Source organism: Onychostoma macrolepis, chromosome 01 (genome assembly GCF_012432095.1).
Source record: "Onychostoma macrolepis isolate SWU-2019 chromosome 01, ASM1243209v1, whole genome shotgun sequence".
NCBI classification, from domain to species: Eukaryota; Metazoa; Chordata; class Actinopteri; order Cypriniformes; family Cyprinidae; genus Onychostoma; species Onychostoma macrolepis.
This window is the reverse complement of record NC_081155.1, coordinates 2,227,556-2,254,618: the sequence shown is the minus strand read 5'-3', so window position 1 is coordinate 2,254,618 and position 27,063 is coordinate 2,227,556. Positions and strand designations below refer to the sequence as shown.

The window sequence follows — 27,063 nt, the reverse complement described above, 5'->3', positions numbered from 1 at the left end:
TATTAAAGATCAGTGCATGAGGAGTGTTATTGAGCCTTACCATCGGCCCCGGGGGTCCCGTTTGACCTGGGGGTCCATTCAGCCCTTGTTCTCCCTACAGCAGAGAGAGAATGTGACATTCATCTCTATTAAATCAGCATTCACAAGTATCTGACAGGAGACGTCAGCTCCAGGCCAGCAGGGGGCATCAGTCAGTGTTTAATTCAGCTGAACACGCTGTTGCTACAGTATCTCGGACTCGTCTGGTTTCGTGTTTTAAATTAAAATTACCCAGACACTTTGACCTGAGCATGTTTTGCTGAAGTGTTTTTTCTTTATTTGCTAATGTGATCTTTTTACACACAGACTGAACACAATGAAGCATTGCTTGGTAACTGGTTGAGCTAAATTGGTTTCATCTAATTGTGTTCTTAATTTAGCAGCTGACAGCTATTCAACCGAATTCATTACATACCTTTCTATCAAAGTTATTATTATCAAAATGAATTTGTTCTGACACAGTTTAACTCTGAGTTCTCGTCATATTTTATTATCATTTTCTAAACTATAGCAAATAAACTGTGATAGTGTGAGAAATGTTGAAGGTGAAAATAAAGATTGGTTTGACTGTATGCTGGTAAGTTTGTAGGGACAGAGTTTAAAAGAACTTAATGACTGGAGAAGAAACTGGAGCAGTTTCTATTTCACACCGACTTTAAAGATTTTAATAGATGATAAGGCTGAATGTAAACTCACATGTCCAGGGCTCTTGTTCATTTGTTCAGATTCTACATTATATGGTCCTCATGTTACTGTGGAGCAGACTCACGTGGGTTTGAGCAGAGAAAAATGATTAACAATAAGAGGAACAGAGCTCACCGCTGGTCCAGGGATTCCTGGAAGCCCCTGAAGTCCTGCTTTCCCTGGGTTCCCCTGACCGCCCACCGGCCCTGTCTTTCCCATGATGCCTTCGTATCCTGGAGCTCCCTGAACACAGACCCAGTGGCAGCATAATGAATCAGAAGGACAACCGACGATTAGTAATCCTTTCAAATCTCATTCAGGAGTTTGCTGGAACTGAGCTTTCGCTCCTATGATGCTGCACTCATGTCACAACATAACTCATCCAGCGTGACAGAAAATGAATGAAGACTCATTGATTTATCATCTACTGAATGTCTCACCTTGTTGCCCTTCAGCCCCGGCCGCCCCTCTTTTCCAGGAGGACCCAAGTGACCCTAAGCACAAACCCGGAGAGACAAAAGCAGATAGGAGCTCAACACGTACTCAAAGAAAGTTGAGTCATATAGTACTTAACCTGATTCCTCACAAACACACACTCACCCTGCGTCCTGGTCTTCCTGGTGGTCCTGGTTCTCCAGAGGGTCCTGGAGGGCCCTAATCACCAGAGTAACGAGAAGGAGAGGGTCGAAACATGATGAGAGATCATCATCTCAACACCACTGATGTCTCAAATACACCTGCCTCTACACATGCCATAATCCTCTCACTGCCCTACACAGATCCAGAGCCATCAGGAGAACATGAGCTTACATGAATGACATAAACATAAGAGAGACTCACCGATTTGCCTGGATCGCCATTGTCTCCTTTAGATCCAGGAGTCCCATCGATACCCTGAGAGAACAGACAAGATCTTTCACCATCAGCATGCCACTTAAAGCGTCTTTGACTGACATCAGTGAAGATACTCACGTTAACACCTGCCTCTCCAGGAGCACCCATATCTCCAGGAAAACCAATAGGACCCTGTAGAGCGAGATAGACAGAGAATACGTCAGCTAACACACTAGATTATCACACTGAGGTCACACACACACACACATACTGACCGCGTTCCCCTTTGATCCGTCTTCCCCAGATGCTCCTCTGGCTCCCGGGGAACCTGCAGCTCCGGGTGGTCCTGTGTCTCCTTTCTCACCCTGCTCACCTTTCTCGCCCTGAAAACACACACACACAGAAGTGTTGCTGTGGTAATAAAGGAAGTGTTGCTGTGGATCAAAGATCAGAGAAGGAGAAATGGACTCACCGCACTGCCAGGAACACCAACAGGTCCAGGATCACCAGACTCTCCATCTTCACCCTGTCATTTAAAATCATATATAACATGATGTGTGTGTTTCACCAGATCATGTGATCACCAGCAGGAACATCTGGATGATTTACCTTCTCACCGACTCCACCAGGCTGACCACGTACTCCAGGACGGCCAGGAGGACCCTGAAAGACAAATATGTTTTAGAAAATGAAATGAAAAAAATATATATTTTAGAACTAGTTTAGAAAATTATGGGGGAGGGTGTGTTTACCTGTCCACCAGAGGGTCCCTGAGCTCCTCTGGGCCCAAACTGACCAGGAGGACCCTGAAAACACACAAACACACACCACACACATTGAATTTACATAGAGATCAATAAGCATGAACATGAATGACAGATGAATTGATGAGCTCACCAGTAGACCAGAGTTCCCGCTCTCTCCTTTTTCTCCTGGAGTACCGGGCATCCCCTACACACACACACACACACACACACACGCGCGCACACACACACACGCACATATCTCCATTATATGACGGGTCTCTGTCACACTGACATCAGCAGCTCATGATTTTTCATTGAAATAGAGGAGAGATGGTTGATGATCAGGTACCTGTAGCCCCCCCGGGCCCCTGGAGCCCTTGAATCCTCTGAGGCCCTCATCTCCCTTCTGTCCATACATGCCCTGCTGTCCTGGAGGACCGGGCTCACCGTCCACACCCTGACACACACACACTCAATCACACACACACACTCTCTGAACACAGCGAGAACATGAAGATGTCGTTTCTCCTCAAACACTCACCGGTGCTCCCGGCTGCCCCTCTGGCCCCTGAGTGCCGGCTGGTCCTGGAGGCCCCTGAGAGCAGATTTAAATCATTGGTAACACTGTGAGGTGTGAGAGTGAGATGTGTTTTATTTCAGTCACTCACTGATTCTCCTTTGTCTCCTTTGCTGCCTTTCTGCCCTGGAGCCCCTGTTTCTCCCTGACAATCACAAACACAGAGGACTTTAACTATCAAGCAATAAATAGATTTTGTCATTTTCGTTATAAAATTGTGAGTGATGCTATTATTAGGCTGTTTCTAGGGAGTTACTATGCGGTTTCTGAGTGGCTATTAGCACTTCTGTTTGGTTACCAGAGTGTTCTGGGCTGTTTTTAGTTGTTATTTAGGGCAAAAAGTCTATTATAGTTGATAAACATCATCACTACTAATCACAGATGAACATATGCCCTCATCACCTTGTCTCCATCCTCTCCTGGGGGTCCTGGAGGGCCAGCAGCTCCTGGTAATCCAACGGGCCCCTGGTCACCATCCTGTCCTGCGGGTCCGATCAGACCTTTATCTCCCTGAACACACAAACACACAGTTACACACACACTGGTCATTCACTGGTCAATCATTTATCTTCACATGTGAGGGCGTGTCTTACTGGCTCTCCCTTCTCTCCCATTGGTCCAGGCCCACCGATGGTTCCAGTTCGACCAGGCTGACCAATGGCACCAGCCAGTCCAGGGGGGCCCCGTTCACCTGTGGGCCCCTGGGAAGAAACAGATATATTTGTGACATAATATGTTAATATACTTTCACATACATATAACAGAGCGTGAAAAATCTCATCAAGAACTTTTCTAGGTCATAATTTTGCCTCAAGATTGAAAATAAAACAATATAAAAATGATATATACTTAATGTGGTTTTGTGAGATTATTGGAAGAGATTACGTACAGAAGGTCCAGGGGGCCCGATTGGCCCCGCCCCTCCCTTTAATCCAACTGGCCCCTACACAAGAGAACACAGGTCACATGACAACACTGGCCAATCAGGAAGCCCAACAGAGAACATTTAACAACCTAAAGAATCACTGGCAGCAATCCTAAATCAGCTGGATACAGTAAATTACCATGGCACCCGGCGCTCCACGACTTCCACGGAACCCTTTCAGACCTGCTGGGCCGCTCTTTCCTGAAGTACCTGGACCTCCAGGGTCGCCCTGATGGCCAAACACACACATATTATAAATTAGGGTTAGGGTTATTATAAGGAAGGAAGTTAGAAGTGGAAAGCGTGTTATGATTGATGCCGATGGTTTTCCCACCTTTGCACCCTCCTTCCCAGCGGCTCCAGGTAAACCTTGCTCTCCAGCAGGTCCTGCGGTTCCCGGGTGTCCTCTCTCCCCCATCGGTCCAGTTTCTCCTGAATTACCCTGCAACCAAATCACCACCAGTCAGAACAAGAGCAACTAAAAAAGTGCTAAAACTAAAGATACTGGATCCACCCAGTCAATAAGACTGATTCCTGAAGCGATGAGCTCACCTGCGGCCCGACGACACCAGCTGGTCCTGGAGGACCCGTCTTGCCTTGGAAACCCTTTCAGGAATCAAACCATCAAACACCAGTTGAACAACAGACCATCAAAACACTACACAAACATAACATCACACAGGCTCAATGCTCTGCAAACGGAAGCAAATTAAAAACCACATATTTGTATCAATATGTTTTCATTAATATTTTAGTGCATTGCTGATTTTTGTTTAGCATTTAGTGTTAAAGCGTTAAATCATTGAGCGTCACTACGTTCTGTAGTTTCTGCAAGCCTGTATGTAGATGTTCCCAGACTCACCGGCTCCCCCCGCTGGCCTGGATGACCCGGCAGGCCGTCCTTCCCAGCAGGCCCCTGCACACAGAAGCATGTTGAGAAAGACATCAGAATATGCTCATATATGTTGTCTTATTATATGAGGTGAAGACGAGGGTCACTCACGTTGGGTCCCTTGGGTCCCACCTCACCTACACGTCCCTGATGCCCTTGTGGTCCCTTCAGTATATGAACATGTGCATTAATCACAAAAACTAACAACATTAAATCACATGATCAAATTTCTTGATTAGTCACAATATACTGTATGTATGAATCTAAAAAGCCTCTCTATGCGCGCGTGTGTGTGTGTGTGTGTGATATTCTCTTACTCTCTCTCCTGTGGGCCCTGGAGGGCCATCATGTCCTGAAGACCCCTAGAACAGAGACAGTTTGGCTCTTTACAGTTATTTCAACAATATGAACAGTGTCCATAAGAATATATTAGACTCATTATCGTAATACAGACACTTCAGCTCATTTGTTGTTTGTTTCGGTGTGTGGTGAAGGGCTAATATGACCTCTGACCTTGTCTCCTGATTTCCCAGTGGGTCCTCTTGCACCCCTGCCTCCACGAGCACCCTGATAACACACATACACACATTAATGATGTTGGATGTGACTCATGTAGAACGCTGACAATCATTAGTGTGGACAGAGACACTCACATTGGGTCCCCTCTGACCGGCGGCCCCTGCAGGACCCGGTGGACCCTGAGAAACACATTATAATCACATGAGTGCACATGTATATACTTATATTTGTGCTTTTATGTGTCTTTATGACAGTTTGTCTCTTTTGAGTTGTGGAATAATGTTTTCAGTGACCTTCTTCCCCTTTTCTCCTGGAACGCCGACAGGACCTGGAAAACCATCACCACCCTGAGAGGAAACCACCACAAGACCAGCAGTTATTCTCCCATACAACTGAAACATTCATCCATTCATCATCTGCTCGTGTTGCTCTCACCTTCAGGCCCTGACGGCCTGGGTAACCTGGCAAACCTGGAACACCCAGCTTTCCCTAAGAAGAGAGGGACAGGATCAAATCAGAGGGAGGAGACAGAAAAAACTGATAAAAAAGAGAAAATGTGTGTGCAAAAAGGGTGTTTGATATGCTAAAAGCTTTCCTGTAGCTCAAATAGTAGAGCATGGCGCTAGCAACGCCAAGATCATGGGTTCGATTCCCAGGGAAAGCAAGAGCTGATAAAAACTGTAACTTGAATGCAATGTAAGTCGCTTTGGATAAAAGCGTCTGCTAAATGCATAAATGTAAATGTAATAAAATATTTTCTACAGATTATTACTGATGATGCTGTGGCAGACTATTTCACCTTTTCTCCAGCGATGCCTGCGGGTCCATGTTCACCCAAGGGACCACTCTGCCCTTTGGGGCCCTCGGGACCGTCCTCACCGCGCATCCCTAGAGCACCCGAGTCTCCCTGACAGATACAGATGGGGTTAACAGCATGTTTTAGTGCATCTGTGGTTGAGTTTGTGTGTTTCATTAATGTGTTTGTGTTATTTGTGTCTGCATGTTATTACAGTGTCTCCTTTAGCTCCCATTTCTCCTTTGGCTCCTGGGAAACCATCTTCACCCTGAACACAACACGCATACGTACATGACAATCAATCAGCATGATGAAAGGCATGAGTGCTCAATTCATATGCATCAGAAACCTCTGAAAAACATCTGCACAACTAATCAAATCTAGACATGTGATGATGTCTCGAAATGTCTGGAAATGTAATACATGAAGATGTGCTGAAGTCTAGGTAGGTTTTGATATCTGTACATTTGTTGATCATTGGAGATGTGGTGATGTTGGCAATGTCTGGAAATATGGTAACTAAAGATGTTATGATATCTGAACATGTTATGATGTTGGAGATGTTATGATGTCTCACAGAGTCTGGAGATGTGATATCTGAAGATGTTTTGAATTCTGGGGGTGTTATGACATTTGTATTATGATTTTTATTAATATGATGTTATGACGTAATTATTCTGATTATGTGATGATATCTGGAGATGTGATATGTGAGGATGTGCTAAGTTCTGATGATGTTATGATATCTTGATATGTGATGATTCTTAGAGATGTGAAGATGTTGGAGATGTTATGATGTCTCACAATGACTAGAAGTAGGTTATGATATCTGTAACTGAAATTGGTTGAGTAGGTCTCACCTTCTCTCCTTTACTGCCCTTCAGTCCTCTGAGCCCATCAGCACCCTAAAACACACACACACACACACACACACACACACACACACACACATGCATACAGTCAATAAAACACACACACACACACACACACACACACACACACATGCATACAGTCAATAAAACACACACACACACACACACACACACACACATGCATACAGTCAATAAAACACACACACACACACACACACATGCATACAGTCAATAAAACACACACACACACACACACACACACACATGCATACAGTCAATAAAACACACACACACACACACACATGCATACAGTCAATAAAACACACACACACACACACACACACACACACACTAAGGTGTGATAGAGAGAGATCAGTACTTTGACTCCTCTGGGTCCAGGATATCCCACAGGCCCCTGAACACCTGCTGCACCCTTCAGGAAGCACACACAATTACAATCAGTGATATTAACACAAGGACACTAATAAGATGGCACCACACACTCGTTTGTGTATCTCACCGGCAGGCCTTTCTCTCCAGGCGACCCCTCTCGTCCTGGATGACCCTGTGTGCAGTGGCATCATGAGGAACAGCAGGGGGCAGCACAGATCAACAACAGCATGTGTTCAACACTCACCGGTGGGCCGTCGACACCAGGTAAGCCCTTCATTCCCTTCTTCCCCTGAGGACCCTGAGCCAGAGAAAGACACCTGTTAAAGTCTGCTCCACCTGGAGATCTTTCAGACAAGAAACTGTTTGGAGAGGGTTCATCTGTCATATTTTCTGTAAGTTTGTCCCCAAAACCTGCTCACTGGAGTCAATATTAGTACGTGATTTATAGTAATGGAGAGGGTGGCACCTTTTCTCCTGGTAATCCGACTAGTCCCTGAGGTCCAGGAAAACCCTGAAGAACAGAAGAAAGAGTGTCAGGACTGTGTGTGTGTGTGTGTGTGTGAGAGAGAGACTATATCTGTGAGTGTGTGTACCTGGAAACCCGGGTTCCCCTGCTGTCCTGGAGCTCCAGGTTCTCCAGGCGGCCCCTGTGTGAAGACGAGAAAAGGACAGAGTTCTTACTGACACGGTCTGGATCTTCATTAAAAATAAAGTTAATTCACTCTTTCCTAACATTGGTATCAGAAGGAAGGCAATGCAAAGACTGTTTTTCCACAACTTGGCATTGAACAGCGTTTTGTTGTCTTCAGAGCATCTTTATTGTTTGGTTTGTGAGTAGACCGGCGTGTTCGCCTCTCTCGTAAACACTACATGTGTGAATCAGTGGGTGGGGCTAAACAGGCAGTGATGTATAATCGGTGGGCGGGGCTAAACAGACAGCTTATCCACACTATTACATCATTGAGCAGAACATTCCACAAGCTGTGATTTTGGCAGACTGCCTTAAAACTTTCTCGTTAGTCTAAAAACACCTTATATTAAAGTTCTGAAACTCACAGGATGTTTTTATAGCACAATGACCTCTTATATGTCAAAAGATCAAGGGAATTTTGGTTTCTCAGTTCATGACCCGTTTAAGACATCTCAGATCAGCAGTACCAAAGACTATAGCATACCCAAGACATGTCACTTGTATAGTTTTGAATGGGGAAAATGCAATGCTCAACATGGCCGCTCAATCGCAGGAAGCCCCGCCTTCTGAATGAAAGAGCCAATCACTATTCAGTAAAGTCAGTGCGTCACTGCAGCTGCCGTTAGAAGTCCCGGTTGCTATAGAAACAGTCAGCGCTCTGAGACGTGCGCTTAGGACTGCGCATGCGCACTGGCTGATCTAGCCTGAAAAATAAGCTTTTTAAACCGCTATATGAGCAAAAGAAACAACATTTATGACACAGTTGTTGTCAGATTTCTTTGGTGATTTCAAATATGAAATTTAATCGTAAGCTTAGTGAACAGTTTTGGAGAATTTGATGTTTCCCCATTCAAAGAGATAGGAGCTGCACTTCAAAAACCGCCGAGTGACATGACTTGTCTTAAAGAGACTTTGGCAGTACTCACCATGTTTCCCTTTGAACCCTGAACTCCATCAACCCCACGAATACCCTGGCAAACACACACACACACACACACATGATCCATATAATGCTTTGATGTGACCTCCTGTATTCTGAGGAGGTCAGTCGTATCATATGAATACAATAACGAGACCCAAACACTCAGCATGAGGAGTTTATCCACTCACCTGCTGTCCTGGAGGACCAGGAAGACCTCTCTGACCCGTCAACCCTGCTAGACCCTAACACACACACACACATCACTGAGGAACATCTGTTAACACACAATCAGTCCCTGACACACACGTCAGTGGATCAATGAAGATGATGATCAATATTTCATACTACAGGTGACTACAGGAGGAACACATACAGGCTCTCCTGGCTGACCTCTGGGCCCCGGCTGACCATCTGAACCCTGGGAAACAAACAAACATTCACTCTGAACCCGATCAAAGACAGACAGACAGAAGTTACAGAAGAATATGGAAGAAATGTTCACTGACTTTCTCTCCAGGGCCTCCTGGAGGACCGACTGGCCCCTTCTTCCCTTGATCTCCCTGCACACACACACACACACACACACACAGCTGAATGTGTCTGCCCCTAATGAACATTCAGTCACACTGGGGTTAATGAGTGTTAATGGAGAGTGAGTTACCCGGTGACCCTTGTTTCCAGGCAGACCCGGTAACCCGTCAAACCCTCTGTCACCCTGATAACAGCACACACAGAGACAGAAATCACCTCAGGAGAGACACAGGCCGTTCAGTCAACAGCTCTTCATTTGTGTTGGACTAGAACTTCACGTTCCAATAACAGCATTTTACAAGAAACATTCTACTGCGTGTACGAAATGCCAATGAATAAACACAGCAGACATATGAAACCAGATCATACACTGTGCCCTCATCCCCTCATCTTCAGCAACACACTGAACTCCTCTAACATGTCCTGTTGACCTGATGGAGGTCTGATGGTCAGATCGTCGGATGCATGATGTTTGATCTGTGAAATAAAGTGTCACTGATGACAGAATAACTTACTTTAGTTCCAGTCTCTCCTGGTTCACCTCTGGCTCCGTCGATCCCACCACGGCCCTGAACACACACACACACACACACACACACACACACACACACAGGTGTGTTTCAGGTGTTCACGCAGGTGTCTGATGGTGTTTGTTGTGTTTCGATGAAACTCACCCTCTTGCCTGGTTTACCATTGAATCCTGGAGCCCCCAGCGACCCACGAGGACCCTAAAGACAGATAATAATCATCAGAAATGTTTGTTGAGCAGCAAATCAGCAAATTAGAATGATTTCTGAAGATCATGTGACACTGAAGACTGCAGTAATGATGCTGAAAATACAGCGTTGCATCACAGAAATAAATTACATTTTAACAGATGTTCACATAGAAAACAGCAAATTTTACATTGTAATAATGTTTTTACTATGTTTTTGATCAAATAAATGCTGCCTTGGTGACTTCTTTCAAAACATTATAAATCTTAATTATTCTGACTGGTAGTGTGTGTGTGTTTGAGATGATCAGATGAGCGTCTCCTCTCGTACCGGAGGTCCTGTGAACCCATGATCGCCCTTCAGACCCCGCGGGCCCGGAGACCCCTGACAAACACAAACACAAACACAAACACACACTTCTTCATTCACAAAGTCATTCAAAACCAATAAAACACATTAAACTGTGAACTCTCAGTCTGTTGGTTTGAGCTCAATCTGCTGCTCCTCTGTTGATTTGGTCTTTATTTTTGCTCATTTGTTAGTGTAACTATCCAGGTGAAGGTAAAGCTAATCGATGAAGCCTGATGAAATGCAGCTCTTCCTCCAGAGCTTCAGTGAACGCAGAGCACAAACACACAGGAGCAGTAGAGGGCGCCACACACACGCTTACTCATCTAGATGGAGTCGGTTCATAGACTTCTGCTGTCTTCATATCCAGCCAGTTCAATCATAAATAAATAATATAACCTGAACCCTAACATTAACTCTTCTGCATTTTCACATTTTTATATCAGGCTTATGTCACTTCTAGGTACAAAATTGTCACCAAAATACATACACACACTGTATGAACTACTAATATATTTTTTTATTGCAGTGTTGAAATAACATGTTCTGCTGGTTGAAACACACTCACCAGAGGTCCGGGGCGTCCGGTCAGTCCTAACGGTCCCGGCGGGCCTTTCAGAGAGAGCTGAGGGACAAACATCAGCACTGAGAGTGATGCAAACTTCATGTGTTGTCATAATTGGACTGTGTGTTAAAATCCTGATGTTATGCCCCTCAATTCATCTTCAGGACAGAGAGAGTAGAGTTAGAGTAGAGTCTGACCTTAGTGTGCTGCAGGATGGCTTGAGCTTGAGCTTCTTGAGCGGATATGACAGGACCGTGACGAGCATCACCGCCAGACTGAAACTAACACACACACACACACACACACACCGCTTCAGTCCTGGTTCATTTAATTACTATAGACATCAGTTATTGACTGCCATGTGTTCATTGAAATACAATCAATAAAAAACAGTTGAAACTGTGATACATTTTATTTTTCAGGATTCACAGACGAATAGAAAGTTCAAAAGAACAGCATTTATTTGAAATAGAAATATTTTGTCACATTATAAATGACTTTACTGTCACTTTTGATCAATTTAACGCATCCTTGCTGAATAAAAGTATTAAATTCTTTCAAAAACAGTTCTTTCTGACCCCAAACTTTTGAACGGTCAACAAACACCAAAACACGCTTCTCTGTAAGTTCGTGTGTATATTGATTGACACACACCGGCAGCATCAGCAGGTTCCCTGGAGGTCCAGGTATCCCATTGGCCCCTGCAAGTCCTTGTCGGCCCTCGGGACCCTAATGAGAGGAGACAGACGAGTGTGTAATATCCATCACGAGCCTGACGATCACGACGAGTGTGTGTGAGTGTGTGTCTCACCGGGTCTCCTGGATCTCCGATCGGCCCCGGGGGTCCCATAGGGCCGGGCTCACCCGGCGGCCCCTGCGTGAAACAACAGAAACACACCGTCTGTCTCTGACACACACACATAAACACAGAGAGCCACAGAGCTGTCACGAGAGGTTACCTCAGCACCAGGCAGGCCTGTGGGTCCCACGATCAGCGTCCCCTCCCCCAGCAGCGCCGGCTCGCCCTTCTGACCCTTCTCTGGACCGAGAGCCTGCGAGAAGACCACAGACGCGTGAGACAGACCCGCAGGAGACGCTCGGACAGAGACAGACGGCTGACACACACCTGACCGCTGAAGAACTGCTCCTGTCTCTCCGCCGGACGGTACTCGTAATCCTCATACTCCTGATACTCTGTGTACTCCTTAAAATACTCCGTCTCGTTCTCAGTGTCCTCGTACTCCACCATCTGACACACACACACGGTTATTATAGTCAGCTAAAACCATAAAAAACTTATTTGAAACAATGTCAAATATTTCTCATTAAAATAATTAAAATAATTAAAACTAAACCTGAAATAAAAATGATTACAAAATACATAAAAGTTTTTTTGCAAAAACAGATAACTTTTTATTAATTTTCATAAATCATGTTTTTTTTTTATTGTGTTATGCTTTTATTGTGTTTTATTGTCTATATTTTGTAGTTATTATTATGTAATAAAAACAACTCAATTGCAGTTTGATTGATATTAACTGGATACAAAAACATGAGTTATCTGTTTTTGCAAATTAACTCTTCGTTTATATTTTAAAAATCTAAAATGTAAACAAAATATAAAAATAAAACATAATTACAAATATTTATAAAACCTACAATAGTATCTCAACGTTACTGAAATAACACTGTTTCTCATTAACAGCCTGAAAATTACATTTCATTTTTGATTAACTATATTTCTGAAAAATGCTGTTTTACCAGATAGTGCACACTAAAATAAAAATTAACTGGCTATTTAACTTATACGAGCTTGACTGATTGGCTTGTTAATCACATTAGGATACAGAAATAATACAATTTCCTTTTTAAATCATTAAGGGAAAGATTTTGGTCATGATACATATTTTTAATTCTTCATGAACTGTAATAGTGTAACCAGCATTATTTTTAACTTGTAAATGATATTGAGTAAAAGTACAAACATTTAGATTTAACACATCTCAAGTACAAATTCCCGCAAGTAATACTGAAGTATAGCAGTGAAGTATTATTACTCAGACTCACCTCGTACTCGGTGACGTTGTCTCCCGCAGTCGACACCGACAGGTCACTGTAAAGGTCATTGTAAAGGTCATCGTCGAACTCCTCTTCGATTGGCTTCCTCGGCGGCTTCTTGACCTGCAACAGACACCAGACACCATAGAAACGTCTTTTCCAAAACCAAACCAACCAGCAACGAGGAGAATCACAGCATTACAAACTCTGAGTGGAAGAAAAAAAGGGGTTGAAAATCAGGTGAAAAGACAAAGACACAAGACTGTGAACTGAATGGCTTTAGTGAGGGAAACAACTACAATCCCATGTTTGGTGAAGATTCCTGAAGCACTGTTGAAATAATGCAGACTTATGGCTTCAACAAAAGCAGGGATCATTGATTAACAACCTCGTCGCTCACAGCAGCTCTGTCTTTGAAGGTTTATGAGATATCATTAAAAATCAATTCCTGTATGGAGAAAACAAGAAAAGCTGTGTGATCTGAAAGAGAGCCGGTGTTTGTGCAGCTGAGCACCGGCTGTAAATCACACACACACACACAGCAGCTGAAGGGTGTGATATAAACACTGGCAGGAGTCCTCGACAGCATGTTCAACACTGTACTCACGACCGAGCCAAAGAACAGACATCAATGTTAATGTTATATTCATCATCAAAGCAGAAATACTGATGTGAATATGAATGAGCTGTGCGTGTTAATGAGCTCCTCCCGTGGGCGGGGTTACCTCCACGGGGTCCAGTGATAGGCTGTTGTAGGTGAGGGCGGAGTCACAGTCAGGAATGTGGGTGTGGCAGTAATCGGCAGCAGCTCTGGGGTCTGGAGCGATTAACAGCTGCTGGATCTCACCCTGAAACACACACACAAACATAAACACACACACAGTAACCCTACACCTTACAGGAAACTTTCTGCATTTTCAGATTTTTAATACACTCCATTTTTATATAAGCTTGTTTCCTCATGGGGACCTAAACATGTCCCCACAAGGTCAAAATTTACTGGTATTACTATACTTGTGAGGACGTTTGATGAATACCAGGTACACACACACACACACTCACCTCAAACACTTCTTCATCCAGGAGTCTCGTCCCGAACACCGTCACTCCGTCTGTGCTGACCTTAGGCTCGGGGCCTCTGGGGAGGTCAAGGGTCGCCACTTTCTGACAGTCCAGGTACAGCGTGACCTTCTGACCTTCCACGCTGTAGGCCACTCTGTGCCACCTGTAGGGTCAGAGGTCACAGTGAGTCTGAGCGTAATCAGCAAACACCTGCAGGCTGACTGATGAGCTTCAAAGGGTTAAATCAGCCAAAAATGTGACTCGGGCTCCATATTTCAACTCTTCTGAAGTCACACCATACTTTATGTGAGGAACAGACTTAAAGTGATTCAGTCACGGTCTTCTGCTCCAATGAACTGAACTCAAAAACCAGTTCAGTTCATGAACGAATCAAACAGTTCTTTCAGGCTCCGACTCAAAAGAACAAACCAGTTCATGAATCAGACACTGACCGACTCTCACTGATGAGCTTCATCAAACTGAACCAAATCAACACTGTAACTATTGTCACATTTGTAGAGCTGCTGTACAGCTGAAATTGAATTGGTTTCATAATTGATGAACATTACAGCATTAACACTTATATCTTCCCGTGAAGCTGCTTCAACACAATCTGTAGCGATATAAACACTAGAAATAAATGTGACTTGACTTTTCACTGTCTTTGGGTTTGTTCCTCACACGAAGCATCGTTTGACTTCAGAAGAGTCATACTGACCACCTTTACGAAGCTTTTATATCATTAACAGCCTCAGTCCTCATTCACTTTCATTATGAGGAAAAGAATGTCTTCAGAAACTCTCCGTTTTACAGAAAAAAGCAAGTCATTAACACTTTATTTTAAGGTGTCCTTGTTACACGTTACATGTACTTTAAAATTATGCATAATTACATGTAAGTAACCCTAACCACACAGTAAAAACATAGTTAATTAATATTACTCATCATTACTTAAATATATAATTACACTGTAACAAGGACACCTTAAAATAAAGTGTAACCAGAAAGTCAAATGATGAATGGATGAACTATTCACTTCATATAACTTAAGAATATAAACACATCTGCAGCATGTCCTGTTTTAACTCACTGTAGCTACAGAAATTCACCGAATCACATGTAGAACTGAAGTGATTCAACATGTCTTATGTTGATTCGTATGTAGAGTTATGAACTCGTAATCATAATGCCGTGATGTAGTTTTACTGCAAACGATGCAGAAAGGTTTTGTACTGTGCTTCTACAGATGCTGAATGATGAATGTGTGTTCGGTTGCGTCACTCACTTGCCGTCGGCGAGGTTGATCTTCTTGAAGATGGGGTAGAGGTCAGGGGTCGGCTGGCCGTTGTGGTCCTCATAGAGGAAGACGGGCGAGCGTCCGAGCTCCAGGCCCAGCTGCTGCACTCCCTCGCTGTCATACACCGACAGCAGAAAACACTGAGCGCCGCGCCGCGCTCGGACCGTCACCAGCACCGAGAAATCCTCCGGGAACGCAGCGTCTGAAACACACCAGAAACAGTCAGACTGTCAAACATTATTACAGTTTAAAATAACTGTTTTCTATGTGAATATCTGTTAAACTCTAATTTATTCCTGTGATTTCAAAGCTGAATTTTCAGCATCATTACTCCAGGCTTCAAATCATTCTAATTAGGGCTGCAAAACGATTAATCGATTCAAAAGTTTGTTTACATACTATATGTGTGTACTGTGTATATTTATAATGTATATATAAATACACACACAAACATGTATATATTAATGAAAAAGATGTTTCTATATATTTATATATAATATGTGACCCTGGACCACAAAGCCAGTCATAAGGGTCCATTTTAGCAATGCATATTACTAATCAGATATTAAGTTTTGATATATTTACGGTAGGAAATTTACAAAATATCTTCATGTAACATGATCTTTACTTAATATCCTAATGATTTTGGCATAAAAGAAAAATCGATAATTTTGACCCATACAATGTACTGTAAAATATTTATATTTATATATAATATAAATGATATACAAGTGTTTACATACAAATAAATATTTTTTTAAAACATATACATATATGTGTGTGTATTTATGTATACATAATAAATATACACAGTACACACACATTAATTGCATTCCTTAATTCTAATATGTTGATTTGTTGCTCAAAAAACATTTCTGATTATTATCAATGTTGAAAACAGTTGTGCTGCACAATATTTTTGTGCAAACCATAATGCATTTTATTTTTCAGGATTCACAGATGAGTATAAAGTTCAAAAGAACAGCATTTATTTGAAATAGAAACCTTTTGTGACATTATAAATGTCTTCACTGGCACTTTTGATCAATTTAATGCATCCTTGATGAATAAAAGCATTAATTATACTAATCAATTAAAAATGTATTTATTTTCCTTTCTTAATGACTCTAAACTGTAAAATTATCCGTATATAAAAGCAGCAGAGGCCTACTGGATGTCTCTGTGTACAGTAAGAGTGTGAGAGTGTGTGTGTGTGTGCGTGCGTGTGGGGGGGGTTACATACCTGGGAAGAGCTGATTGGTCGGAACACTAACTTGAATTTTCTTCTCAATCTTATAAGCGAGATCCGCCTCCTCTGAGCCCCGCCTACTTGTGCACAGCCCCGCCTCCAAGGACACGCCCTCCATGGAATCTGATAGGTCCAGAATCTTCAGCACATCGATGTGATTGGCTGCTGGAGACGACACAAGTCAGTCATGTTAACATCTCATGGAGAGACCTCACATCTGTCTGTCGGTCTCAGCTGTTAGGCTGACTGACAGCAGGTGAAAGACGATCGTGACTGTGTAAGTGTGTGTGTGTGTGTGAAGGTATCTTCATGCAGGTCTGGACTGGTCATGTGTCTTTTCACATCAGTCCTGCTTGTGTAATACCTGCATCTGGAGCACACACACACACACACACACATATTAAAGTTCTCGCCATGACTAGCATGTCTTTAACACACAAGAAACACACACACACACACACACACACACACACACACATCTCTCATCTCTGAAAAACTTAACTCATTTGGAAAGACTTTCACAACAAGCTACAGATCAAAGACACAACAGCAGCTGCAGGGGAGTGTGTGTGTGTGTCTGTGTCTGTGTCTGGGAGCCAGATGTGAATGACGACACGAGGATGAATTAAGAAACACAGTCCAGACTTCCATACATTTTATATTTGTGTTTTTTTTGTGCTTCTTTCACATGTGCGCACACACACACACACACACACACACACACACACGTAACCCAGTAAATTGCAGAGAAACTCAGCATCACAAACGGATGTGAGTCAGGTGTTATTAAAGGTGTGTGACCTTGCTGTCAGCCCCCTGACCTTCACCTCTGACCTATGGCTTTCACTCCTGATTCACTTTCAGAGTTTCTCTGTTCAAGCAGAGCGACGGTTATTTCACACTTCTACATTCTCCTGTGCTTTTAATGAATAGAAGAAAGGCAGAAGATCTCAGAGAAGACGTCAGTGTTTTCTGGAGCTTGACAGTCATGGTCACAGTGAAGAAGATTCTCCACAAATGTTGCACAGAAGACAGTCATACATCATTTCTAATGACACAAGCGTGAGTAAATTATTAAACTGTCGAATATACCAGAGTTTTACTGCAGCTGTACAAAGTAATAAATATAAGTTGTAAATATATCAAAACCTAATTTTTGATTAGTAATATGCATTGCTAAGAACTGATTTCCTCAATATTTTGATTATTTGCACCCTCAGATTCCAGATTGTCAAATAGTTGTATCTCAGCCAAATACTGTCCGATCCTAACAAACCATACATCAATGAAGCTTATTTATTCAGCTTTTCCAGAAACCAAAACACTGATGTGACCATCAAGAACTCTTGATGAAATCTCTTCACTGAAACTGAGGCTCAAGACAGAAGCATTTCTGATTGTTCATTAATGGTTGATGCCTCATTCATTCACAGATGATGTATAAATCCAAAAATTGACCCTTATGACTGCTTTTGTGGTCCAGGGTCACATATATCAGAGAAATAGTATTAGTGTGAGATTTTAAACTGAGCCAGTGTTCCTGCATCTATACACGGTCAAATTCTGAACATATCTACATATAGGTTTCAGTGCAATGCAGACAAACAACTACAACACAACTGGCATCGAGAAAAAGTGCTTAAACTGCAACATAACAGACCGATACTATGAACATAATGAAGCAGCTTTATAACGGTTCAGGATGAACACCAGCACAGTAACTTCATGCTCCACCGCAGTGAATCTGCATGAATACTTTATTTAAGTGTCGCTGTACTTCAGACTACAGTTCACAAGCATTTTATCTGCAGTACGGTAGTTCATTGTGCAGTGCAGCATCACTGTAAACACACAACTGAGTGCATGGATCATATACTACTGGAGTTCACTGCGGTTCATTTCTGTAAGTGTGTTTTCAGAAGGTCTAATCTACACTGATCCTCAACACTGACCTTCAAAGATCTTCAAGAGGTCAAACGCTCAGGAAACTGTGAAGGGTTCGGGGTGAAAGGTCAAGGCAGGGACTTACGGATCTAGCCCAGAGGAGAGTTCAGACCGTTTCAGAGATGAAATATCAGCAGTGAGCTGGGGCCAGTTGCATAAGTCACTGTCTCAGTATATAGAGGCTGAGTTTAAGTATGAGTTTGTTCAACTAGCAGTTAGCCAATAAGTCTTATTTTTGGGTTTAGACTAATCTATGCTTTCATGTAACTGTATTTAAAAAATTATAACCATTCTTCGATGACTAACTTGTGCAACTGGCCCCAGTACTTGAGAGCGATGCTAGTCCAGTTTCACTGAGAAAAGTTCTCAAACTCTTGAGGAGAACGTCTACTGTGTGAACTTCTACTTTAAAGACTTTACAAGAACCCAGAAACCAAAACACTGATGTGAACCATCAAGAACTCCTTCTCCAAAAGAACAGCAAACAAATCATCTCTTCACTGAAACTGAGGCTCAAGACAGAAGCATTTCTGATTGTTCATTAATGGTTTGAATGAGTTAGTGGTTCAGTAGGATAATAATAAATATAATTAACTATGTTAAAGGGATAGTTCACTCTCAGAATTATAATTCAGTCATCATTTACTCATCCTCATGTCGTCCCAAACCCGTATGACTTTCTTTCTTCTGAGGAGCACAAAAGATGACAGAACGCTGAGGAACCAAACAACATCGGACTCCATTGACTTCCATTATAAGGGAAAAAATACAAAAAAACACAGACATTTCTTAAAATATCTTATTCCATACAGGTTTGCAACACTATGAGGGTGAGTAAATAATGACTGGATGTAAGTTACATTCTCCAATATGATATGACATTACGTAAAACACTCATTTATTATGAGATGTCAACTGACTAGATTAAAATAAAGCTCTTCAGAAGTCATAACCGTAGCAGTAACATAACATCTGAAGAGCATGAGAGCGGTGTCTGTCTGAGTTCTGGTTCAGATCAGGTAAAGATCATTACAACAACACACATGATTCATAACTACACCATCTGGAGACAAAAATCTCCTTCAAACGTCTCTTGCAGACACCACAAACCAATATAACATGACCATCAGCACAAAACAGTCCTGCAATGCTCATCAAACCCTCTAACTGAACACCTCGAGGCTGACCTGATGAGACCCTACAGATCAACAGATCAAACATCATAAGCACACAACAAACCGAGCTAATACACACTAATAGTGCGCTGCAGAGCTTGCTCCACACATTACACAACTGTTTCACTTACATTTTTATAGTTCTTCTGTAATTCTGTGGTGCTGGTTATTATTGTACTAATTATTCTCATGTAGCATCAATATTTTGGTAAATATTTAGGTCAGGTAAATTTCAGAAATTCTATCATTAATTATGAAACACTGGTTTAGAACAGATGGGTTTTTTTGATCACTTTTAAAATCAAGTAAAAATGATTGTCTTGTTTTCAGAAAAAAACGTCCAAATTAAGTGAGGTTTTGCTAGAAACAAGCAAAATAATCTTGTTTTCTGTTTGAAATAAAATCATTTTGCTTATCCCCATTGGCAGATTATTTTGCTTGTTATAAGCAAAAACTCACTTAATTTTGACTTGTGAAAAAACTCTCTTTTACTAATTTTTACTCGTCTAGAAAATCCTTCTTGATTTAAGGTATTAAGATATTTTGGCTGGAAACAAGATAAAAAATATAAGTAAGAAAAGCATTTTTTGCAGTGTAAAAGGTGCACTATAAATGAATAGTGCTAATAAATGATGCTCGGACCCAAAACAGTGTTATCAGAAATTTGAAGTCGCATCCTATCAAGCTTATAGAGGAATCGTGATCATGTTAGAGTTGACTGTGATTGTGATTACGACAAGGCCCTCTGTGTGTTCAGACACAGTTTCAGTGCTCAAAACTCCTCATCTGCGCTCAGAAAGCCAGGTTTAACACAGTCACTGCTCCAGACTCAAACACACAGGTCTCCTCAGATTCCTGCTGTATTCACGCAGCACACGGAGCAGCAGAAAGCGTTTATCTGCAGCGCGCTGGAACGCCAGACAGCTTCAGACGTGTCGGGAATGTGTGGAAAAAAAGCCCTGCTCTCGTTTCTCTTTTGAACGCCTTTCAGCAGATTAATACCCACCTGATGCCCCTGAGTAACTTCAGCTGAGATCTGAACCTACTGCGTGTGCTTCTGATGATCTAAGCATCGCAGTCCTGCTCTCAGGCCCTCAGGGAACTCAGGCTCATCAGAGCAAAACGCCTTCACAGAAATAACACGCTCTCACGGCACTGTAACGCTCAATAAAGCAAGCTATATTAGCATTTCTGTAAAGATCCTTTAATTCACAAAGATAGAAAGCAGGCCTGAAAGGAGCCAGACAGAGACAGTGAATGAGAAACAGCTGCTGGAGCGAGATCAGATCCAGAAAACCACCAGAGAACAAGAGCCGCTCTCTCTAGAAGACCACCGCCGTCAGACTGAAGAACCCTGAAGAACCATATTATATGACGCAATCTTTCAGGATTGATGAATTGAATGAATTGTTTGCAACTTGATGCATTTTGATTTATGTTCTCTCAATCATGTCTTAACCCATTTAATCCCAATTTTTTCCCAGACATGAAAATATCCAAATGATGTGTCATTAGTAACCCTTTGAAATAATCTATAACATTTCTTGAAATGTTTTTGGAAAAGTGTGTGAAAAATTGTGTTTTATGGTTGGTCACAATTATGACCGGTGGGATGATGTGTGTACTGAATTAACATATTTCTGCAGTCATAAAAATTGTTATATATCTTAGCCCAGCTACTTTGATCACATTCTAGGGTTACTATCATGCATTAAAAAACCTTATACAACATTGATAGGAACATTAAGATAAACAACAACAACAACAACAAAATATTTTCAAAACTGTTAGTTTTTTTTGTAAAATATAACATCAGATTTTTATATCAGTGCTGTATTACACTGGTATTACAACATCAATATTGTAATTTTTTTGTAACATTTGAATTTTTTATTTAGTGCAAGATTTTGTCATTGCAACATTTTAGTGTAATTTTCACTGACCACTGCAACTGGATTTATATTGTATACCTAAATTCACTGTTATCCCATCGGTCACTATTGTGACCATCAACATGTTTACTCATTCTATGACCACACTCAACAAAACTGAATATACACTATAAAAAAGAAAAAGCTGAGCCAACTTAAAATTTTAAGGCAACCAGCTTCAGCAGATTTTTGAGTTTGCTCAACTTATTTTTGTGGGAGATTCTCAAATTCTTGTTGTATAAACTTAAAACGACAAGTTGGGAAAACTCAAAAATCTGCTGAAGCTGGTTGCCTTAAAATTTTAAGTTGGCTCAACTTTTTCTTTTTTACAGTGTATGTGAATTCATATATTAATACTAGACACCCTAAAGATATCGTGTACCAAAAATCTTTGTCATATCTTCATGTTAACATACTTTACTAGCCTTTTGTTTTGGAGCTTTGTTGCAGTCATCATCTTCTCAAGGTGCAAACAGGAAATAAACTGCTCTGGTCATGTGACAATTGGCACTAATGGTGTGAAACTGCACATATTTAATTGAGACCCTTTATTTTTTACATATTTACAGGACGTGCACTAAAACATCAGTCACTAAGTTTTTTAGAGCTTTATAAATGAAAACCTCATTTACGGTCACAATATTAATAATTGTGCTCAGTAACTCTACTTTGTTTTGTAAGCTTGTTCATTCTCTAAATGCAAAATGCTCCATTCAGCCAATAAATTTGACAAGACAACAACAGATTGACAACAACAATACTTAATTCATTGATTTGACAGTTGTATGTAGCCTTAAAGGACACTTCATATGTTAAATGATCTGTGCTATCTTTATGTGTAAAGAACAATCATCACACACACACACACACACACACACACACACTATCTATCTATCCAGTGTTGGGAGGGATACTTTGGAAAAGTAACAGGTTACAGATTACAAGTTGCCCTACTTAAAATGTAATAAGTAGAGTAACTATTTACATGTTATTACTTTTTGATTACTTTTCTAAATTTAAATTTCATATTTTTTTCTAAACTGTTAATCATTTTCAATCATGTAAAGCAGGCCGCGTTAACCTTACAGCAGAATGCAACACTGATTACTGTCAGACCTTCAGAATACTTCATCACTTGAAGTAAGATTATAATCATTATAAATCAGACTTCAGCACCTCTTCTTTCTTTGAGATCATTCTGAGGTTAAATACAGATTGAAAATCATAAGATCCAGTTTAATAGCTAAGATGCTGTTTTTGAAATCAGATCTTTGCATAGGAAACACTGGCATCTAGCAATGCCCTGGGGGGGAAACAGTTAATTTAAAAAATAAAGCATATACATAGACCGAAATAGCAAATAAACCAGTTATTGAATAAGCATGTGTCCTAAACTCCTGAAACACTGGTGGCTCACATTTTAGAAATATTCAGATCAGATGTAAATGTAACCCCCGTTAACATTTTCATAAGTAACTGTAAGTTAGTCACACATTTTTTTTCTCAGCAACTGTAACAGATTACAGCTACATTTATGCAGTAATTAAATTACGTAACAGCGTTACATGTAACTAGTTACTTTCCAACATACTGCTTGCATCTATCTATCTATCTATCTATCTATCTATCTATGGGCAAAACATGATAGCGAGTAAGTTTGATGAACACAGGTCACAGACAGAATCTCTTCAGATTTCAGTGATTGAATAATCCTCCCACTGATCGATCAGATCATTTGACTGGATCATTATATCACGCGTGATTCTTCACCATAACCCTATTAGCGATGTGAATAGACACATCTGAACTGAACCTTAACTAACCCGAAGATGAGGACTAACTATGATCTCCCACATTAAAATATAGCCCCAGAGCGAGCTGAGGACATGTACCTGCTCGTGTCGCGTGCAGCAGCAATAAAACGATCAGCGGCGCGACTCCGGTGATCCGGTGAGTCTTCATCATCATCTTCATCTTCATCATCCTCAGCTGCACCGGACCGCGCGGCGCTCGCGAGGCGTGTGTGTGTCGCACCTGGACCTGAAGATCCCCACAAAACCTGGAGGAGAAGAGAAATCCTGCAGACAGACAGACAGACAGACTGCTGGAGTTTATCTGCTCTGCCTCATATGAGCGTCTCTCTCTCTGTCTCTCTCTCTCAGATCTGCTCTTCAGGCTTTCAGCTGTTGGTGATACAAACTGACTGATTTTCTTGCAGCATTTTAACGCAAGTTACACTTTCTCCTGCCTACAGAACAGAAGATGTCACACGATAAATTACATTCACAGAACATCAACTGCTGTTTATGGGAAAACATACCCAGATAAACCAGAAACCAATCCAGCTCATTAGAACAAATACTACCAGACTGTAAACATTTAACATGAACAAAAATAGTCATCTAATAGTTTTCTGCATATTATTCATTTATAATTTTACAGGGAATTTTGGGAAAATGTGCTTAATTGTCATGAAAGTCACAATGCAAAAATAATCATAGTCCTAAAATAGTCTGCATTTTCTTTATGCCGTTTTTAATTGAACTTTCAGCATGTCTGTCTTATGATTTTGGTAAGAATCAGATCTTGACAGTTGAATCAGGTTCTTGACAGTTTGTGATCAGAGGGAAACTTCATTTGTACCATTTGCTTTTCATGAAATCAGAGGTTTCCAGAAGTCATCAGAGGTCAAACAATAGCTCATAATTAATAAATGACCCATTTCACAGGCTTTAGTGAAACATACAAACTTTAACTCTCCAAAACCGCACCCCAGATCACCAGCCGCCTCACACACACACACACACACACACTTAAACATGCTCGAACAAGATGTTGAGCTGCCCAACTAATAAAATAAAATGTGCTCTGGCAGATTCCAAATTCCTGCTTGAAGTGAGCCTAAGGGTCCACACACACACACACACACACACACACTCATTCATGTTGATGATGAATCGTGCTTTTGCAAACCTTTGATTATTTTCTCCAAGAAATGCCAAAAGTGTGTGATTCTGTGATGGTGAGGTCAAAGGTCAACCCCTGCAGCTGACCTGACCTTGACCTCTGATAACCCAAATCAAGCCATCTCCTGCATCAGCAGCAAGACAAAACACGGAGAAAGTGATGTTATATTGTGCTGAATAAACATTTATTCCTGCTTGAATGACATCAGCGTATCACAGCAGTGTGTGTGTGTGTGTGTGTGAGAGTGTATGTGTGTGTGTGTGAGTGTTTGTGTGTGTCTTTCATTGGATTCCATGCGTAGTTTCAGACGTCCCTCCTAGTGCCTCTCATGATCACAGTTGACCGAGTTTCTGTGTTTGTCTGTAACATCCTCAGGGGTCTTTAAGTTAAAATTATGATCTTAAAAACTCAGACTTCAAATATAAATATATAATCAAATACATAAACATGAGCTCGTATGCCCAGATGCGATTGTTCATGTCATCTCATAAGCTGTAAATAAAGTGATAGGATTTTGAAGAAAATCAAAACAAAGACATGTGACGACATAAAATGAAAAAATAGCTATTTAAGATTGTGCTCCATCCAAAAATCGACTAAAATTGTTGTACTGATTTTATGATTCAAAATGATCTTAAAGAAACTTGGGATGTTACAGACAAACATCGTGTAACATTAGGAAACGATGCAGAGCGTCCCCGGATGTTCAGTGCAGTGTGTCATGTGACCGTTGGGCGCTGTCAGCCTGATATTGGTGGAAATACACAGATTGTACCGTTTCAGTCATTAATAGTGCTAAATTCAGTGTTGGGCAGTAACTAGTTACAGTAATAAGATTAATTTTTGCGATAAGTAGTAGTGTAAGTAATTACTAAGATTTAAGTAATAATATTACAGTTAATTCCAGTAATAATACAGTTAATTCATAGATTTTTTTTTCATAGTTTTCACAACTTGCACAGGCACATGAGTAACCAGTGCAGCAGGCAAGCTTGCAATATGGAAAATCTTACATTCAGCGGGTGGAAATATTACCATTGCATTGATTTTGTCAGGAGAAAAGATGATCTGAACACTGATGTGTAAGTTGTGGCATTACTTTACCCTGGCGTTACTTCCCTCTGATCCCGAAAATATTTTTAGAGAACAAAACATTTTCTTATGAACTTATATGATTTCTTTTGATAACATACATCATGGAATATAATCGTAAATGGGTAACAGAGAAATTAGAGCTGCACTGTAAAATTTTTTTACAGAATTTTACCGTTTAAACATTTTACAAGATGTAGCTGTAATTCGCAATGCATTATGGGTCAAATAAGGTTTTACAGTTGTTAACAGTATATTTCCATGTCAACTGTAATTAATTTACAAGAAGCAGGTGTTATCACTGTAGCTCCTGCTTTTTACACTACTTTACTGTAGTGTGGCATTATGGGATTGCGCGCGCATCATTCAAATCTGAAATCCAGCGACTGGAGCAGTGCCAAAACGATTGAAGATTAGAGGCTTTATTCATAATTCCTGGTAAGTTCACTTAATTTTACTTAAGAAATATATCCTTTTATATTTATTTAAGTTAATGTATAAGTGATATCATGTCACAATAGCCTGCTATCACACATTTAGACAAGCGGCCTTGGTATGTGCAGTAAACTGGAAATTGCTATCATAGCATAGTTAGGCTAAATGCTGCATTTTTCTCATTTTGGCAGTTTAATTTTCTTATTGAGAGCATTTAAAGTAGTGTTTACCCAACTTTTAATGTAATGCCCAGCGCGAACGATTGACATAGTAACGTTAACTTCTATCTGTCGAAATAACTGATGAACAGCAAAATATGTGAAATTTCATTTGTTTATATGTTTTCAACTGTACCATATTGTAACCATATTGAGAAATTGTGTCTATTGCCACTGTTGTACTCGACATTAAAGTCCGTGTAAAGTGATATTAAAATATGTGTTCTGAGTTTGTCACACAACAGAAAAATGTGTTATTAACCACCCAGCCAAATTTGAATGATAAAAAAACGAGAAGTAACTAAAATAAGTTATCAAAATCTTGGAAAAATAAGCAGGACTCTCTGCTCTCAAACGCTGGGGGCGTGTCCGCTGTCGGCACTGAAACCGCGCCCACTCGCGGGAAAGCGGCCGTCTATCTCAACTCTGCTACAACCTGAATGGATGCTACTGATGCTACCTCTAGTAGCTTAATTGGATTTATACAGCCATACATGTTTGAGCGTGCAAGTTCATTATTTAATTGTAGACGCGCGGCAAGCGTGCAGTGAGTTGAAATCTTCTCGTCTTTCCAAGCGTTTGCGG

General features: G+C 41.1%; 1 protein-coding gene across 2 annotated transcripts in view; it reads right to left on the bottom strand.

Annotated features, from left to right (window-relative positions):
* col5a3b (collagen, type V, alpha 3b) overlaps positions 1–23,949 on the bottom strand; it is a 29,795-nt gene extending 5,846 nt beyond the window's left edge. Inside the window, exons 1-55 of one of the 2 annotated variants that reach the window (XM_058792190.1) lie at positions 23,659–23,949; positions 16,711–16,878; positions 15,456–15,669; positions 14,171–14,333; positions 13,834–13,956; positions 13,118–13,231; positions 12,177–12,299; positions 12,010–12,102; positions 11,862–11,924; positions 11,705–11,779; positions 11,248–11,331; positions 11,054–11,110; positions 10,468–10,521; positions 10,096–10,149; positions 9,937–9,990; positions 9,552–9,605; positions 9,397–9,450; positions 9,264–9,308; positions 9,079–9,132; positions 8,895–8,939; positions 7,871–7,924; positions 7,744–7,788; positions 7,522–7,575; positions 7,405–7,449; positions 7,264–7,317; positions 6,873–6,917; positions 6,227–6,280; positions 6,016–6,123; positions 5,652–5,705; positions 5,510–5,563; positions 5,351–5,395; positions 5,211–5,264; positions 5,015–5,059; positions 4,809–4,862; positions 4,668–4,721; positions 4,358–4,411; positions 4,140–4,247; positions 3,945–4,034; positions 3,770–3,823; positions 3,474–3,581; positions 3,283–3,390; positions 2,972–3,025; positions 2,845–2,898; positions 2,653–2,760; positions 2,455–2,508; positions 2,310–2,363; positions 2,167–2,220; positions 2,030–2,083; positions 1,833–1,940; positions 1,696–1,749; positions 1,564–1,617; positions 1,324–1,377; positions 1,164–1,217; positions 859–966; positions 41–94 (exon numbers count right to left, since the gene is read on the bottom strand). In XM_058792190.1, coding sequence (XP_058648173.1) covers positions 41–94; positions 859–966; positions 1,164–1,217; positions 1,324–1,377; positions 1,564–1,617; positions 1,696–1,749; positions 1,833–1,940; positions 2,030–2,083; positions 2,167–2,220; positions 2,310–2,363; positions 2,455–2,508; positions 2,653–2,760; positions 2,845–2,898; positions 2,972–3,025; positions 3,283–3,390; positions 3,474–3,581; positions 3,770–3,823; positions 3,945–4,034; positions 4,140–4,247; positions 4,358–4,411; positions 4,668–4,721; positions 4,809–4,862; positions 5,015–5,059; positions 5,211–5,264; positions 5,351–5,395; positions 5,510–5,563; positions 5,652–5,705; positions 6,016–6,123; positions 6,227–6,280; positions 6,873–6,917; positions 7,264–7,317; positions 7,405–7,449; positions 7,522–7,575; positions 7,744–7,788; positions 7,871–7,924; positions 8,895–8,939; positions 9,079–9,132; positions 9,264–9,308; positions 9,397–9,450; positions 9,552–9,605; positions 9,937–9,990; positions 10,096–10,149; positions 10,468–10,521; positions 11,054–11,110; positions 11,248–11,331; positions 11,705–11,779; positions 11,862–11,924; positions 12,010–12,102; positions 12,177–12,299; positions 13,118–13,231; positions 13,834–13,956; positions 14,171–14,333; positions 15,456–15,669; positions 16,711–16,878; positions 23,659–23,749 — 4,041 coding nt within the window. In that variant the 5' untranslated portion in view covers positions 23,750–23,949. Of the gene's footprint in view, positions 1–40; positions 95–858; positions 967–1,163; positions 1,218–1,323; positions 1,378–1,563; positions 1,618–1,695; positions 1,750–1,832; positions 1,941–2,029; positions 2,084–2,166; positions 2,221–2,309; positions 2,364–2,454; positions 2,509–2,652; positions 2,761–2,844; positions 2,899–2,971; positions 3,026–3,282; positions 3,391–3,473; positions 3,582–3,769; positions 3,824–3,944; positions 4,035–4,139; positions 4,248–4,357; positions 4,412–4,667; positions 4,722–4,808; positions 4,863–5,014; positions 5,060–5,210; positions 5,265–5,350; positions 5,396–5,509; positions 5,564–5,651; positions 5,706–6,015; positions 6,124–6,226; positions 6,281–6,872; positions 6,918–7,263; positions 7,318–7,404; positions 7,450–7,521; positions 7,576–7,743; positions 7,789–7,870; positions 7,925–8,894; positions 8,940–9,078; positions 9,133–9,263; positions 9,309–9,396; positions 9,451–9,551; positions 9,606–9,936; positions 9,991–10,095; positions 10,150–10,467; positions 10,522–11,053; positions 11,111–11,247; positions 11,332–11,704; positions 11,780–11,861; positions 11,925–12,009; positions 12,103–12,176; positions 12,300–13,117; positions 13,232–13,833; positions 13,957–14,170; positions 14,334–15,455; positions 15,670–16,710; positions 16,882–23,658 lie in introns of both variants that reach the window. The other variant, XM_058792182.1, reaches the window with a different exon arrangement.
* Positions 23,950–27,063: the final 3,114 nt, after the last annotated feature.